The sequence below is a fragment of the Astatotilapia calliptera genome, chromosome 22 (assembly GCF_964374335.1).
Source record: "Astatotilapia calliptera chromosome 22, fAstCal68.1, whole genome shotgun sequence".
In the NCBI taxonomy this organism is placed as follows: domain Eukaryota; kingdom Metazoa; phylum Chordata; class Actinopteri; order Cichliformes; family Cichlidae; genus Astatotilapia; species Astatotilapia calliptera.
In genome coordinates this window covers 26,841,697-26,858,228 of record NC_137442.1, presented here as the reverse complement: position 1 = coordinate 26,858,228, position 16,532 = coordinate 26,841,697, and the positions used below count along the sequence as shown (strand labels likewise).

General features: G+C 40.6%; 1 protein-coding gene across 6 annotated transcripts in view; it reads right to left on the bottom strand.

Annotated features, from left to right (window-relative positions):
- LOC113014322 (receptor-type tyrosine-protein phosphatase U-like) overlaps positions 1 to 16,532 on the bottom strand; it is a 259,557-nt gene that overhangs the window by 67,182 nt on the left and 175,843 nt on the right. For all 6 annotated transcript variants that reach the window (XM_080296202.1, XM_080296203.1, XM_080296201.1 and 3 more), the window contains exons 9-11: positions 15,045 to 15,154; positions 5,874 to 6,075; positions 1,433 to 1,535 (exon numbers count right to left, since the gene is read on the bottom strand). In XM_080296202.1, the coding sequence (XP_080152328.1) occupies positions 1,433 to 1,535; positions 5,874 to 6,075; positions 15,045 to 15,154 (415 nt within the window). The remainder of the gene's footprint in view (positions 1 to 1,432; positions 1,536 to 5,873; positions 6,076 to 15,044; positions 15,155 to 16,532) is intronic.

Here is a 16,532-nt window from a genome sequence, read left to right as displayed (position 1 = left end):
ACAATGTGCGAATGGGTGAATGCACAAGTTGTGTAAAGTGCTTTCAGTGCTCAGAAGAGTAGAAAAGCGCTATATAAGAACAAGTCCATTTACTCCAGACAGGAAAATGAATGAATTTTGGCAGATAGCCGCCCCTCCCTGAGCCTGTTTCTGCCAGAGGTTCTTCCTGTTAAATTCAACAAGCTCAATGCAACATGACAACAGCATATCAAAAATTCATTAAAAATCATCCTTGATAGTTGACGTCAAAATCTCAATGGATTGATTTTTTTTGTTCACCTACTCTACATGCCTGTAAAATTTCACCTGAAGTCGCTCAGATAAATAAAATTAAACAATTATAATATTCATTATATTTAAAGAATTAGATAACAGTTATCCTCAAATTCAGCAAAGTTAATGGAACATGATAACGCCATATTAAAAATTGTTAAAGTAGAATCAGGAAAAAAAATAAATTGAATGTTAAATGTATTAAAAGGGAGTTTTTGCTTCCCACTGTCACCAAGGTGCTTACTCATAAGGGGTCATATGATTGTTGGGGTTTTCTCTGTATTTATTATTGTAGGGTCTACCTTACAATATAAAGCACATTGAGGTGACTGTTGTTGTGATTTGGCGCTATATAAATACAATTGAATTGAAAGATATGTCCCAAATTGTATATCAGCAGTCACCATTTACCAAACTGTGTTTGTTTGCTTATTAGTTTCAGTTATGAAAAAATGTTTTTACTACTCATGGCCACAATGAAGAAGCAATATTGTCACGACATTCTCTTGCTTGGCTTTAACAGAACCTCACCATGTGATGAATATTTTTCTATTGCACCGTTATATCTCTCCCAGAGACATGCACTCCGTGAAGGATTGGATGCGCTTTTCTAGTTGAAAGCCTGGTGCTTCAATTTTTTCTCAAAACCTGAGAAAACCTCAGGTTTTGAGAAAAAATTGAAATTGGACCGGGGGCAGGGGCAAGGGCCTATTATGGTGACACAATGTCTAACAGTCAGCATACGATAGGTTGACATGGTGCGTCATTCTAAAGCTGTGTGAAATGGTGAATTAGGCTTCAGGACGGAATAACGAATAACGGCCCATTTTTTATTCCCTTTTTCCTGTTGCTATTGTGCCAACACATCATAACGTTCCGATGTCCTTGACCACTGGGCAAACATTAATGAGGAAACCTAATATTAATGGCTTGCATTTAATTTTGAACGCTTTGTGAACTTTGCAAAATCATCATGTTTCTGTGAAGACCCACTTTCTGGGACTTCATGCATTTTACTTGAAATGGTGTCTGCTATGCTTCAAGACTAAAGAACAATTTTCTAGTGCTTCACAGAGCTCGCTTTGACTGCAGCTATAAATATCAGAGCCTGGAAGAGCACCAAATGAATGTCGGTGTAGGAGTGAAGCATGCATTGTACCTGACAGGAGCCCCTCTCCCCAGGGCTGGGCGCAGCAGCACGGTGATGGTGCTCTCCGACTCACTCAGTGGAGAAGGGATGTCTTCATAGTCAAACACCGGAGCTGAGGGCAGAAAGAAAAGTGGGAAAAAAATGTGTCAAAAAAGGGCTAACATGTGTAGAAAAAGAGCAGGATGATTTTCCGTACTCTTTTTGCAAAGATGAAATATACTTTGCTTAGATTTGGGAGCTTCAACAGACACGTGGCTCCACTGCTCGATATTTTAGTAATGTTTTCTCCCCTACATTAAAAGATAAGAGTGTACCATCTTTGTTCATTACCCGCACTTGTCCCCAGCGTACTAGTGTGTGCAGGCCTCCCACACAGTGCCATTGACTGATGATGACTAGTAACAGCAGCCAACTACAGAGAAAACAAGAGGCTCTTATAATATAATTAGGACAGATCTCAATGCTGCACAACCTCAGCAAAGCTCTGGGGACAAAGGGGTTGAGTGTTCCCATCTCTGTTTACTACAGGGAGTGAATTAATTGGAGTACGTAGTGAAGCAAATGGTTATCCTGGTACAACAGATAAGCCAAAACAAAAAGGTTTCTGTAATGGAAGTGGAAAATGTTTCTGCTGAGGCAAGGCATTAATGCCCGTCGTAAAAACCTGCTTGTGTAACCTGTCATCCGAAAAAACACACACTCATGCTTGCACGCAAACATCTGAGGTCTGCATTATATGCAGTCGTGCTCAGGAGTGTTTGAGCCAGTGTGTGTTAGGTGGTTAAAGCCAATGAATAATGAAAAAACTAACGAGTACAGCATTACACTTGCATGTGTGGTACTAAACTGGAACAGGAGCTGGCTGCCCAGAGCTCGTGACAGCGCAGCCAGGTGGGAGCATGTGATACTATAGATTTAATTGTACACTCTGACATCTGCAAGCCCACATAAGCCACTTTCTAAACCGAATGGAACAGGTACAGATAATAGAGATGGATGCTGTATTACATACAGTGTGGGGGTCAAAGAATTCTCCTGGAATATAAAAAGCACCAAGATCCAGCAGAACCAAAAGGTATTTTTATTAAGACAATAACGTTTACAATCCACCAATCTCCCTGTTCGGCATCAGAAAACACTAGACTAAAATCAAAATGTTCAATATATTCTGCGTGCCTAGGGATAAAGTTATGTCATTGTCTGCTTTAGGAGACAGTAATAATAAATAGACATGAAACAAGCACACTTGAATCAGAGGAGAAATGAAAAGGAAAAGAAGCAACAACTTTAAAAAGAGAAACTGCTGTAAACCATTAAACCATAAAAGAAACTAATTAATAAAACTTTAACAATGAGCATTTTTTTATATTTTACTTGAATGCACTGATTCTATTACTATTAATATTTAATGTTTTTAATGTAAAGGAGTTACATTCAAAATTTGAATGCATGTCTTTTATCCTGTCTTCCTTCTCTCACCCCAACCGATCGCAGCAGATGGCCCCGCCCCTCCCTGAGCCTGGTTCTGCCGGAGGTTTCTTCCTGTTAAAAGGGAGTTTTTCCTTCCCACTGTCGCCAAAGTGCTTGCTCATAGGGGGTCATATGATTGTTGGGTTTTTCTCTGTATCTATGAAGCGCCTTAAGGCAACTTTTGTTGTGATTTGGCGCTATATAAATAAAATTGAATTGAATTGAATTGAAAGTGCACTGCAATAGCTCAAGGTTGGATCTAGAGTGACTTTTTCACAAATACGGGACACCTATACCACACTAGACAATCCAAAAGTCATTCAGTCTTCCTGAAAATGTGCGCCTTTAACCCCAAAATTAAACAGTAATGTGTCCCCTCAAAAGCAGGTTTTCGACTCTGCATTAGGCTGTTCAGAACAACCATAAACATGTTTGACTTTCCCAAATTCTGAAGTTAACAAGAAGCACTCAGAGAGCGCAACCCTCCGCAAGGCAACTCACTCTCTGGGCAGTAGTGACTTTAAAGGAATAGTGTTGTATTTTGTATAGTTTCATTTTATTTTCTTTGTTCTTTTTAAGAAAATACTTTAAGGAGTTTGTAGTGCAGTAAAAAGTACAAAAAGCAGGCTTTTTAACTTAATTTTGAGTGTATATGGATTAATTCGTGTTCTCTTGACAGTACTGTTTTTTAAAGATATGACATATTTTGGGGTCAACTTGCAACAAAGTCATGTAAAAGTGAAATGTTACATTTATATTTGATATTTGGATGCAAACTAAGAGAGGTGCAGTAAATATAATGGCACGTCTCGCCATTATTTATAATTTCCTTGTGGTTTATCAAGCAGGACACGTTTGGGTAGGATTTGGTAGGATTTAGAATGCACATAATGTAAGTGCAACAAACTGGAAAAAGACTGCAATGGACTATAGTATGCAGAAAAGTTCAGTACAACAGCGAATGTCACAATTTCCACTTTTTGCAAAGACTGTTTCATAAAATTCGTTGCTATACTCCTTCGCTGAACAATCCAAACTCTTATGCTTTGCTCTGTTTTCAGTGTAATGTTAAGACACAGTCAAGGAAATTAATCTTTTGTAACTTACATTTGTTTGTTTGAAATAAGTTATGAAACACAAATGTAACAAAAAGTGCAGAAACAAATTCAAGAAGAAACACTCAGAATGCAAACCTGTGCCAAGGCCGCTCGCTGTCTTTTACATACTGGCAGCTAACGAGGCACATCGTTCTCTTTGTTTTGACAATACTTTCTTTTAGATACAACGTATTTTGGGGTCAACTTGAAAGGAAGGCAGATGTGAAATATTAAATTGACATCAGAGGTCAAATGTGACAAACTGTAACGTGATATTTAGAATCCTCCTATACCGTTATCATTTCCTAAATGTTGACAATTCTAAGCAGTTTTAAAGATAAAAGACATTTAATAAAATGTTGACCTTATTTGATCTTGAAGGAGAGGTCAGAGGTAAATGAGACATATTTTAAATCTGTATGCAGTATTGTATTTTGACTATACACACCACACTTGTAAGAATCATAGTTAGTTAAGTTATGAGGTTTTTTGCCAGTTTTTGACCAATAAATCATTAAGTTGACCTTGAAGACCTCGGTGCATGCAAGCCACATTTTAATGAATTGTTAACATGACCCCACTCTACACCCCTACAAAGTTTTATCAGAATTCTTTCAAAAACTTTGAATGACACACGTGCAAACACTGCCAAAAACATATTCTCCTTGGCAGAGGTGGAAAAATGTGGCAAAAATAAGGGTGACAAAAAAATAGAAGTTAAAGCACTTTCTAATAACCTAAACAATATGTCCAGTTCAGACTTTGTGTGCTGCCAGGACCTGCGGGGGTGCAGTGTTCCATCTCTGGACAAAGATCCTGCATAGATCAGTTTGTTCTGGAACATTTCTAACCATCCTGTTGTTGGACCATGATCTGTCGTGAGGTCCCATCGCTGACCGCTGCAGCCCTCAAGCTGTTTCAGAAATACTACCTAATTATCTGACTTGCTACCTAGACCTTGAAATACACTGCTGTCACACAAAAAGTCAACATCATTAGCTAAACAGTCTTGTTTAGTTCTAGATTTGGCACACAGTTAATTGTTTTTAGGAGCTCAATATGTAATTTGACAGAAGAAAATGTCTTTTTGTTTTGCTGTTCGGATTAACATAATCAGATCATTTTAACAAGAAGAAGCCTGAAACATTATTAAAGCCTGCATCAGGAGATTTTATACAGATACATCTCCAGAAAGAAGGAAAACGCAATAACTGCAGACCTTTTGAGGAAGCTTTATTTCCTTTAACTGCTTTTGTGTGGATTCCTGAATGAATCTAAATCATCCACACACTCCATTTACCCCCCACTTGCTGTATGAGGGAGACACAACAATAGCAAGTGATGTTTCATCAGAGTAAACACCATTAGTGAAAATGGCCTGCAGACACCAATCGGGGGGGAGTGTTTCACAATCCCCACAGACAGAACAGAATCTTGAGATCCATAGCGGTAACCTCTTCCCTGACAAACACCGCTTCTCTAATTTCTGAACAGCTGCGTGTCCTTTGAATGGAAAACGCAGGCCGCGGTGATGTGAACAAAGCTGTTTTCACCCAAACCATTCAAGCTGAACATTTGTACTTGGCTATAATTTGCGCTGCTGTTATTCTATCAAACTAAGCCAGTGTGCATCTGAAAAGTGTACAGAATGAAAATAATTTGTACAGTTTAAAATTAAATGTGCAATTCAACCAAAGCTCTTCAAAGGGAGGGAATTACATATCATGACATAGTCTCCTATCATTAAAAAAAACATGTTTTTTTTTCTTTAGACTTGTCCTGTTACAGCCACTGGAAATCTGAATTTATCATTAAATACCAGTCAAGAGAAAATCTCTTACGCACATGTAGACACACATACAGCAGTCAGTGCAAAGACTCACCAGAAATGTTGGTGGTGATCTCAGTGAGTGCAGTCTGGCCAAAGCCCTTGGCAGTTCTGGCCCGGACAGACACCAGGTAGGTGGTTCCAGGATGGAGGCCGGAGAACATGTGGTAGGTCTCATTTCTCAGCTTGGACACTGTACGGCGAGGACCTGGCACATTAATACCTGGATCTGATGACTCAATACTCTGGTAACTGATCTGAAAATAGAGTAAATGAAGATACTGTATTAAAATGGTCCAAACCTTATCTAATCTAATCCAGACCTGTGCAAGTCTGTTCTTGCTTTTCTACCAGAAAGGTTCAGGCTCTTTTTGATCTTTTTAACAGGATATGATGTTCTTTTCATGCTTTATCCCCCTTGTGACCCTGAACTGGATAAGCAATTAAGAGAAGGGATAATAATGTAAGCATATTAATATACCACTATGACAACTCATAGCAATTAAGACGGAGCATGTAAGCCTGGGGGAAAATGGTGTGATCGATCCACTATCAAGTAATTTCACCTAAAAATAGAAGTGATGACAAATAAAGCTTAGTTGATCACAAAACCCACTAAGCTTGTCATTTTGTGGTTTCCATCAGTGAATCGCAAACTATGAAACTTCTTAGATACACTAATATGCAAAAGTCTTGAGACACCCCTCATTTTGTTATATGAGACTTTTTCGTCTTGATGCATGCTCAATCATCCAGGTAAGTAAATCTCCAAAAGTTGATTCTGTTCATCTGGACGTAGCATTTTGTGGGAGAAACGTTTCGTCACTCATCCAAGTGACTTCTTCAGTCTCAGCTGACTGCAGGTTTCCCCAATCTTATAAACAGTACATTTGCATAATGACTGAAACCAGCCCACTGAAGGAACAATGGGCTGGGAGGTCAGTTCATTAATCTTAATTATGCAAATTCTCATGACCACTGATCAACAACCACTGATCAAAGACCACTGATCAATGGCCACGAGTACCATTCACAGAGAGTTGGGGAATGGCTGCAATCACAGCATTGTAAGATGGCGAAAGATGTACCCTTAGGCCCCCTACTCGATTCAGAGATGGTCTTTCCCTTTTCACGTAAATGGCCTCCTTGACTCCGCGCTCAAACCAGCGTTCCTCCCTGTCCAGGATGTGTACATCCTCATCCTTGAAAGAGTGTCCACTGGCCTGTAGGTGTAAATAGACTGCAGAGTCCTGGCCTGATGAGGTAGCTCTTCTGTGTTGTGCCATCCGCTTCGCCAGAGGTTGTTTGGTTTCCCCGATGTATAAATCCTGGCAATCCTCCTGGCACTTAACAGCGTACACTATGTTACTCTGTTTGTGTCGGGGACCCGATCCTTGGGGTGGACCAATTTTTGGCGCAGCGTGTTTTGGGGTTTAAAAGCCACAGAGACCCGGTGTTTAGAAAAAATGCGTCTCAACTGCTCCGATACTCCTGACACATACGGGATCACTACAGGTTTTCGCTTAGGCAGCAGTTGTCCTTCTCTGCTGGATTGGCTGGAGCTTTCTTTTGGCGCCATCCCAGCTTTGACAAACGTCCAGCTGGGATAACCACTCCCCCATTACTGATGGAAATCGCACAGTCTAAGAAGGCCAACTTGCCATTTTTCATATCCTCCCTGGTGAACGTGATGTGTTGGTCCACCGAGTTAATGTGATCCGTAAAATGTGGAACGTCCTGAGACTTGATTTTCACCCAGGTGTCATCCACATATCTGAACCAATGGCTTGGTGGTGTTCCAGGGTAGGATAGCAAAGCCCTCTTTTCTACTTCTTCCATGTACAAATTGGCCACGATGGGTGAAACTGGGGAGCCCATGGCACACCCATGTTTCTGCCTGTAGAACTGACCCTTGTATGAGAAGTAGGTGGAATGAAGACACAGTTCCAAAAGCAAACACACTTGGTCGATGCTGAAAGTGGTCCTGTTGTTGAGGTTGGTGTCATCCTGTAATCTCTTACGCACTACCTCCAACGCTTGGGATGCAAGTGAAGAGAGATGTAACGTCATATGAGACCATGGTTTCATCTGCTTCCATAATGACGTCTCTCACCTTCTCAACAAAATCCAAAGTGTTCTGGACGTGGTGTTCAGAGCTGCCTACCTGGTAGAGGATTGAAGCCAAAAACTCGGAGATGTTATAGGTGATGGAATTGATCATGCAGACAATCGGTCTTAAAGGTGCACCCTGTTTATGTATCTTCAGTAAACCATACAGACTTTGTGTAGACTCCCCTGAGTACAGCCTGTGGTATGAGGTCCGGTCAATAGCCTTGTCTTGGTCTAACTGCTTCAGACCAGACAATCTATCACCCTCTTCCTGTAACCACCTCCTGGGTCTCCTTTCAGGGGCTCATAAGCATTTTCATCCCTGAGTAGTGACAAAACCAGCCTTCAGTGGGTTGGTTTCGGTCATTATGCAAATCTACTGTTTAGAATATTGGAGAACCTGCAGTCAGCAGAGACTGAAGAAGTCACTTGGATGAGTGATGTAGCGTTTCTCCCACAAAATGCTACATCCAGATGAACAGAATCAACTTTTGGAGATGAGACTTTTTCATTTTTTTCAAGTGGTCTTGAGAAACTTTTTTCCAGGCCTTTAGAAAGTCTTTCTCAGAGGAAAGACTTCAGAGGAATGTTCTTTTAAAAAAAAAATTGTTCAGCCTCTTAATATCGACCTATGAATCATTCAAGCATTAAAAATGCACCTAATTCAAAGGATGAACTAGTACAGTCAATACAGACAACTTAGAAAAGAACCACTTTTACATTTTGACACATTTTGTTACAAATCCTTTCCCACAAAAACACATAATTTGTTCCAATTTCTTTAGAGACATCTATGAAAAATGCCAAAGATAACACAGTGTGACAGGCATACAATAGTATTTTTGTCCCAATAAGATGATTCCCAAAGAGCTGTTAGCCAAACTCCAGTGTGCCCTTAAAAAAACTGAGGAAACAGAACAAGTGGAGGACAAAAGAAGAAGGGGCTGCACCTACAGCAGGCAAACGTGAAAGCCATGACCTTAAGAAGAAGGAACAAAACAGCAAAGACCCAACACAGGACCTGATGCATGTATCTGTTCGCTGTCAGGCTGTGCGTGATTATACAAAACACAGATTTTCAAGCTCAAAAACCTTTTTTTGCTGGGCCCCCCTTTGTTTTACAAGAAAAATGTTCGCGCACTAACACAACCACACACCCATATTTTGCTCCATTGCCGTTTATTTCACACCTCAAACATTTAGTAAACAAGTAAGTAAATACAAGTAATCTGCAATAAATTACAGGTAGTAAGAAAATAAACTACTAACTTTTTTACACTACCTGCACACCTACAGGGGTATTTTTGAAAACGCAGCTGTTTCATCCACATGTAAACGGCATTTGCAATCACCGAAAACTGAGATTTTTTAAAACTCCTTTTTTGTGTTTATGTGTGGGCGAGGAATACAGAGTTCGTCACGCAACATCAAAGGTATGTGCCTATTTTTATGTCACGCTGTGCGCCACGTTATTGTTTATGTGAGATGAATTGTAGAATGGCAGATATTCAGATTAGCAGTATTTTGTCTCTATCTTCAGGTTTTACACGCTTATATACACACACACTTACTGTCCCTCTATTTAGAAAGGCAGAGGCGTCACGGTGTGATTATTTTGCGTGTTTTTTTTTTTCCTGTGTAATAATATTCAACATTGCTATCAATACATTTTTCAAAAAATGCCTCTCTGTGGAAATTGGTTTAAAAACATAAACAGCTGTGGGATACTGTTTGTCCGGGATTTGAACCGGGGGAACAAATCGTGGCAGGATCAGCCTGATGTTATTTGTATCCCACTGTAACTTTACTGTATAAAGAGCTAACATCTCCAAAATGTCAGGAGTAGTTAGTCATTACAAAAAGTGTTTGTGAACTAAAAAGAATGTGGGATACTGTTTGTCTGTGATTTGGAGAGCCCAGCGCTGCTCCCGACGCAGGGAAGTCCAATTCTGTAGGGGAGACCTACCTCGGCACTTGTGCAGGTGAAGCCAAAGGGAAGATATGCTTCACCATATTTTCTAGTCTTTGGCTTAGAATGAAGTTGGTTTGGAAACATATTCAGCGATGCTTCATCTCCTGCTTTGCGTTTGTGTGGGATCCCTGTAAAAAAAACCTGTCCATTATGCTGGCAGTGTCTAAGCTTGTTTTTTTGCTTTTTTTCCCCTTTTCATACCGCGCCCCCCTGCAATGGGGGAGCGGCCCCACACTTTGGGAAGGTCTGCATGTATGTTTGCACATGTTTCAATAAACTGCTCTATTGCCCATTTTCCTAGCAACATGCAAAGAAATGTGGAGCGGCAGAAGAATTAACTACTAAGTACTGTAATTCCCATGATATTTGAAAACTCTGATGTGCCAGAGAAACACTCGAGAAATAAGAAGCGTTATAAGTTAGCTAGTTAAAGTTAGTTTTAAGCCTCTAGGGAGCATGAATATCTAATGTCTGGAACACGGGAAAGATTTATAGACCCACATACTGTTGGATGCAAAATTAAAAATGAATGTGACACATAACAGCTTTGCAGTTATGACATTTACATAACATTTTTACATAACAGTTGGATTTTTAGCTGCTGTTAAGCAAGTGTTCATATAAGGGAAAAGCGGTGTGGCAGTGATAACATTCCTAGGTCAGACCAGATCAGACCGTATAAGCTCATACAGCTTGTCTGATATTCTTTACAGAATCCTTAGCTTGTTACTCACACGGGTAAAAGATTAAATTTAGATGGCATTTTATTTGAAATCCTTCTCACAGAAATGCCTCTCAATTAATCTTAAGGCTACAGCAAAAAGATGTCGACTCACGGTGCAGGTCTAATAAATCTTGTGCTAAAGTTAGCCACAGATAATCAGGTAGACTTAGTGTCATATCTACGTTCTATAGCACTCGCAGGCTGATTTTACACAGCATTCAGGATTAGGGTAAAAACCAGAGAAAAATAACACATACTAAAGATGACAAGTATGAATTAAAAGCAGTATGAGGTTGTTTCCTTGTTGCTGTTTGATGAATGTGTGTAAGTCTGTAAATCAAGAGACATAAAACTGAGGAACTCAGGTTGGCTGTAAAAGAGCCTCTTCCTTCTACCTGACAGTATCTTGACACTGAAATGTTAACACCTCGGGGCAGTTGGCAGTGCAACCCAAAGCTCTAGTGATGTGTCGGTCACGAACGAAATGGCTCTTAGAGCCAGATCTTTGACGTTAACGCAGTGTTGGAAACTCCTCAGTAAGGAAAATCGCTATTGGCTGTCCTAAAAGTCGCTAGAAGTCGCTAAATGATGTCATTGCCTAATTTGCATAATTGGTCATGCTAATATAATTGTAACCTACGTTGTTGGAGAGAGAAATAACATTGTGGAAGAGACATAAAGTGAGTAAAAAACGTCCTAAATGCAGTTAGAGTTTATTTAGAACTACAAATAAAATTTATTTTAGCAGTTATTGTTTTTTTTAATGTCACAATTCCAACCCTGCTCCTTTATCCAGGCTTGGACCAGCAAAAGTGACCCGAAATAGGCACTCTGGTGGAGTTACTTTGTGTGTGAGAGTGTGTGTTTATAAGTAGTTTTGTGATCCACAAAACAGCATAACAGTAAAAGAAGAACTGACTGCGTTACAGTCAGTGCGGGAGCAGCGGCTTTGCTCATGCGCGATTCATTTGCAGTTGTGACGCATAGGTGTGAACATCTGCTGCCCTGATAGCAGCTGGGGGAGGACTATCCTCCACCCGTGAGCGCTTTGGAACGGGCGAGGTACCCACGGCAGCACCCGCTGCTTGTTGAGAGTAAAAGCGATACCTGCTTTCACGTCAAAAAGTCGTCATAAATAAGTCTCCCATAACACCAGAAAAAGTCGCCGGATTTGTCGCTAGTCGTTTTTTAGAAAAAAAAAGGTCGCTAAGGGGGTCTGAAAACTCGCTAAATATAGCGACAAAGTCGCTAAGTTGGCAACACTGCGTGAACGGCGCGAGCCAGCTCCTTATCGCGAGCCGTTTTTTTAAAAAAACTTCAATGAGTATTATAGTCTCTTTTCATGCTGTCTGTACGGACTGTATCTGTGGTTCTGAATTGCGGTTAAAATCAGAAAATTAGCAACAGTGCCCTGATAATAGGAAACATCTTATTGAACTAAATGTGTTTTTCTGAATTACATGTTTTTGCTAAAGCCATGCTTACGTGTTTATAGGAATTTTAATGCAACCAAGACTTTGTGGATATATAAGCAGTCGGAGCTAGAAAAAAGATATACAATTTCTTTTGGGAGAAATACCGTATTTCCCGGACTACAAAGCGCACCTGAATATTAGCCGCACAAGCTAAAATCAGGGGAAAATCCTGTTTTGTACATACATTAGCCGCACCTGACTAAAAGCCGCAGGTATTTCAATGTAGACTTATCATATGTAAGAGAATATGCACAAAGGGAATTGTCAGGAAAGAGATGGCTGTTTGGAGACACACCCCTTTTATTAATATTTTGAAAAACAAGTTATGGATACATATTTGCACAACTTTTTAGGTATATGTACAAGTAGCGGTAATTACAAGTACGAAACATGTACTTTGCTTCATAAATGAGTAACAAATGTAGTACATAACAATAACCTACAGCACACCAGAAAAATAGATTCGGACTACCTTTTAGGCTCAGGTGCAGTGACACGGCTTCAACAAGAAGAAAAGTCAGTCATTCACCATCTTTCTCTTCTTCCTGCGCACTAAAACCACCAAAGTCCTCTTCTCCAGTGTCGGAAACGAACAGGCTCAGGGTGGCTTCGTCATCCACTCTCAGCTTCTTTCCTTCGTTGTCACTTTCAAAACCAAACAAATCCTCGTTGTCAGTGTCGGAGTCGAACACCCTCAGAAGGGCCGTGGCGGTGTCCTCCTCTCTATCATGCAGCAGTCCAGCCCTTCGAAATCCGTTGGTGATCGTGGATGTTTTCACACTTTTCCACGCTGTCAGAATCCACCGGTGGAGTTGAGCACAACTTGCTTTTCGCAAGTTTATTGCCGCACATCATCCACGACTCCCGCTGAATGTGTAGCGCTACTTTGAAGTTTGTTTTTCGCGCTACTTGTACGGCACTATGTTGCCTGGCGGATGGACATGTGACCAACATACCACTCTTGAACCCCGATACTGTGTGTCTGATCACATGCCCTTCCGCCAGGCAACGTAGTGCCGTACAACAGCGGAACAAACAAAACAAATCGTCTTACGATATGACGAAAATCATGGACAATCCATAGAAAAGCCGCACCTGACTAAAAGCCGCAGGGTTCAAAGATTGTGCAAATAGTAGCGGCTTATAGCCCGACAATTACGGTAAATCAACTACTTTAGACCTCTCTACATTGAATTATACTGGTTATTAATCGCTGGCTCTCTTCCACAGCATGCCTTTCATCCCGTCTTCCTTCTCTCTCCATAACCGGTCGCGGCAGATGGCCCCGCCCCTCCCTGAGCCTGGTTCTGCCAGAGGTTTCTTCCTGTTAAAAGGGAGTTTTCCCTTCCCACTGTTGCCAAAGTGCTTACTGATAGGGGGTCATATGATTGTTGGATGTTGTTGTAGGGTCTACCTTACAATATAAAGCGCCTTGAGGTGACTGTTGTTGTGATTTGGCGCTGTATAAATGAAACTGAATTGAACCAAATCCCTCTCAAGTAAGCTCAACAACAGTTAACATACTAGTCTCTGTGTGCATAAAGCAAGAATGAGAGAAGGCAAAGTTAAAATTAAAAACAAAACAAAAAAATACTTTTATTGATGAAAGAAAAAAGAAGTTCAATTTGCATGGATGCAAAAAGCAAATTACAGGCTTGAGGCAGTTCCATACAAAGTCACTGAATATAACCGATGACTTTTACATCACCGGATGGTATAAATGGACATTTCTGGAGGAATTTCTGCTTATTCTGTTGCTTTACGATAGTGCTTCAAAGATACAGAGATAAGAGAAATAATAAGAGTGACTGGGTGGAAATAACAGATGTGCTTCGTTTGAATGGCTAAAGTCTGCACAGATGGTGCACTGGCTGTTTGGGGAAAATTCACAAGGACTGAAAAACATTCCTGTGGTCAAATCTTCAGAAAAATTCATTTTACTGTTCTGGATATTCAACGTTCCTTTGACAAAAAATACAAAAACAAATATTGCTAGCAGTTATTTCTGAGTAAACCGCAGAGGTTTTTATTGATTTTTAGAGGGCGAGACTTCTGTGGAATCACCGAATACAATGTGAAATTCAGAACGTTAAAGGCAGCAAGAAGCAACAGTAAAGGCAGGCATTTATTGTTCTCATTTGGAGCTTTCTTATCACAAAATAAGCAATTTCTAAGCAACTGTGTAACAGCAAACAAATATATTGTTTTCACATTTTGGTTTCAGCCTCATAAATCCAGAAGTTTAAATTCACTGCACTAGCAGTTTGGAGGTTTGGGGCGAAGGCGAATCATCTGTATGCACACCAAGGTTACCGCAGCACTCGATTCTCTGCCTGGCTCCTCACTTTTCAGGCCTCTGCTTGTGAAAAGAAACTCGTTTTCTCTCCCTGACCGGTGACCATGTGTTAAGCCACAGTGGGTCTTCACATGTACTTACACAAAAAAAGCTCCGAAGCCTGTGCTACAAAGGTCTGTAGTTGATATGGGGCCATCAATAATTAATTAGAAACATTTAAAGTTGCCCCCTTGTGGAGGCATCTCTTAGGCAAATAAGTAATTAGAATGGTTGTCCCCCATGTAATTACAGCCTGAAGTCTGGGCCGCAGCTTCATTACCATATGAACACGTACAGTAAATCCTATGAACTGTGAAAAGTGAGTCCTACCTACTCCAGAAACTCAGCCTCGTGTGTGCTATCGGGGTTTAGGCAAGACACACAAAAACAGGCCTGGAGGAAATCAAAGAGGGGGAGCAGTGGAGTCTTTAAAGCCCACAGAAGAGACTTCTCATTGATCTGAGTCATTTTGCTGAAGGAGGACGAATAAAACTAGATATATACAAGGCAAAAATAACATCCGACCCCCAGTGAGGATAAGTGTGTGTTATGTGAATTCAGTTGTTGTCATTGTTGTGGACTTTTTTGCGTTAGTAATGAGGTTAGCTTACCTCATACTGTGTGATGAGACCGTTTGGCTCTATGGGTTCCTCCCACTTGAGGAATATCATGTCGTCGAGCGGGGTGAAGGTCAGGGACTCTGGAGCGATTCCGCCAGGAACTACGGCAGGAGAGAAAACAACCTTCTTTGAAACAAACAGTCCACTCGGGTCTCGAGTTAATAGACTCCTGGGCAGGCATGCCGGGGGCTAAAAACACCTTTGACAGAGTGAAAAGGCACAGGGCCAAGGAGGGATGGAGGAGGAGGACAGAGAAGGGAACACAGAGACAGAGCAGAAGGGGGTGATGAAAAGAAAACTCTGAAGCAGCTTGCTCCCAGCCCTCAGGATGAATTGAGATTCTGGCTAATACTGTCTGATAACAGAGCACCGTGTCTCAGAGGATGACAGCAGATTTTTCTTCTTTAGCACCGTACCGACAGAGAAACAGTAAAGTAATCCAACTGCCTGAGTACCCCTCTGCATGTTGTGGTTTAATGAGATGCATCTACATCTATATGTATCTTTTTTATTTATTTTTTGTGCTATATAGATATTTTTTAGGCAGGTGTTGAGCTGGCCAGTTTAGGTTCTGAGAATAAATGAATGTCCAAAGAAACCCTTTGGCATTGACAGCCACTAAAAGGGTGCTTGCTGAAAGAGTAAAGTCACATCTAGAAGTGAAAAAAAATATTCAGCACTGTGCTTTCTGGTTCTGCAGTCAGTGATGTTGAAATAGGTGATGAGAGAGCTTTAAAAAAGAACCTCTCTGCACCTACTTCCTCTGTGAGGTTAGCATTTGCTAAATGCTAAAGCTACAGTGGCAGATCTGAAAACTGCTGTTCACAAACGCTGTCCATCTAATCTGACTGAGCTGGAGCTGTTTTGCAAAGAAGAATGGGCAAAGATTTCAGGCTCTAGATGTGCAAAGCTGGTAGAGACAGACCCTAAAAGACTGGCTGCTGTAATTGCAGCAAAAGGTGGTTCTACAAAGTATTGACTCAGGGGGCTGAATAATTACACACACCCCACTTTGCAGTTATTCATTTGTAAAAAAATATTTGGAATCATGTATGATTTTCGTTCCACTTCTCACGTGTGCACCACTTTGTATTGGTCTGTCAATTCCAATAAAATTGATTCATGTTTGTGGCTGTAATGTGACAAAATGTGGGAAAGTTCAAGGGGGCCGAATACTTTTGCAAGCCACTGTATGCCCTTGTTTGTATTGGCAACATTTAGGAAATGATGCTGTTATATGGGGATTGAAAAGATCACATCATAGTTTGAATCCAAAGATCATGTCAGATTTGACCTCTAAGCTGACGTTTAAATTTCACATCTACGTTTCTTTCTAATTGACCCCAAAATGCTTTATTTTTACTGCACTAAAACTTTTTAAAGTACATTTAAAGAAGAAAAAACAACAGAATGAATGTGCACAAAATGCTGTTCCCTTTAAAGTAAATGCTGCCCAGAGTGATCTGTCTTGGCGGGGGT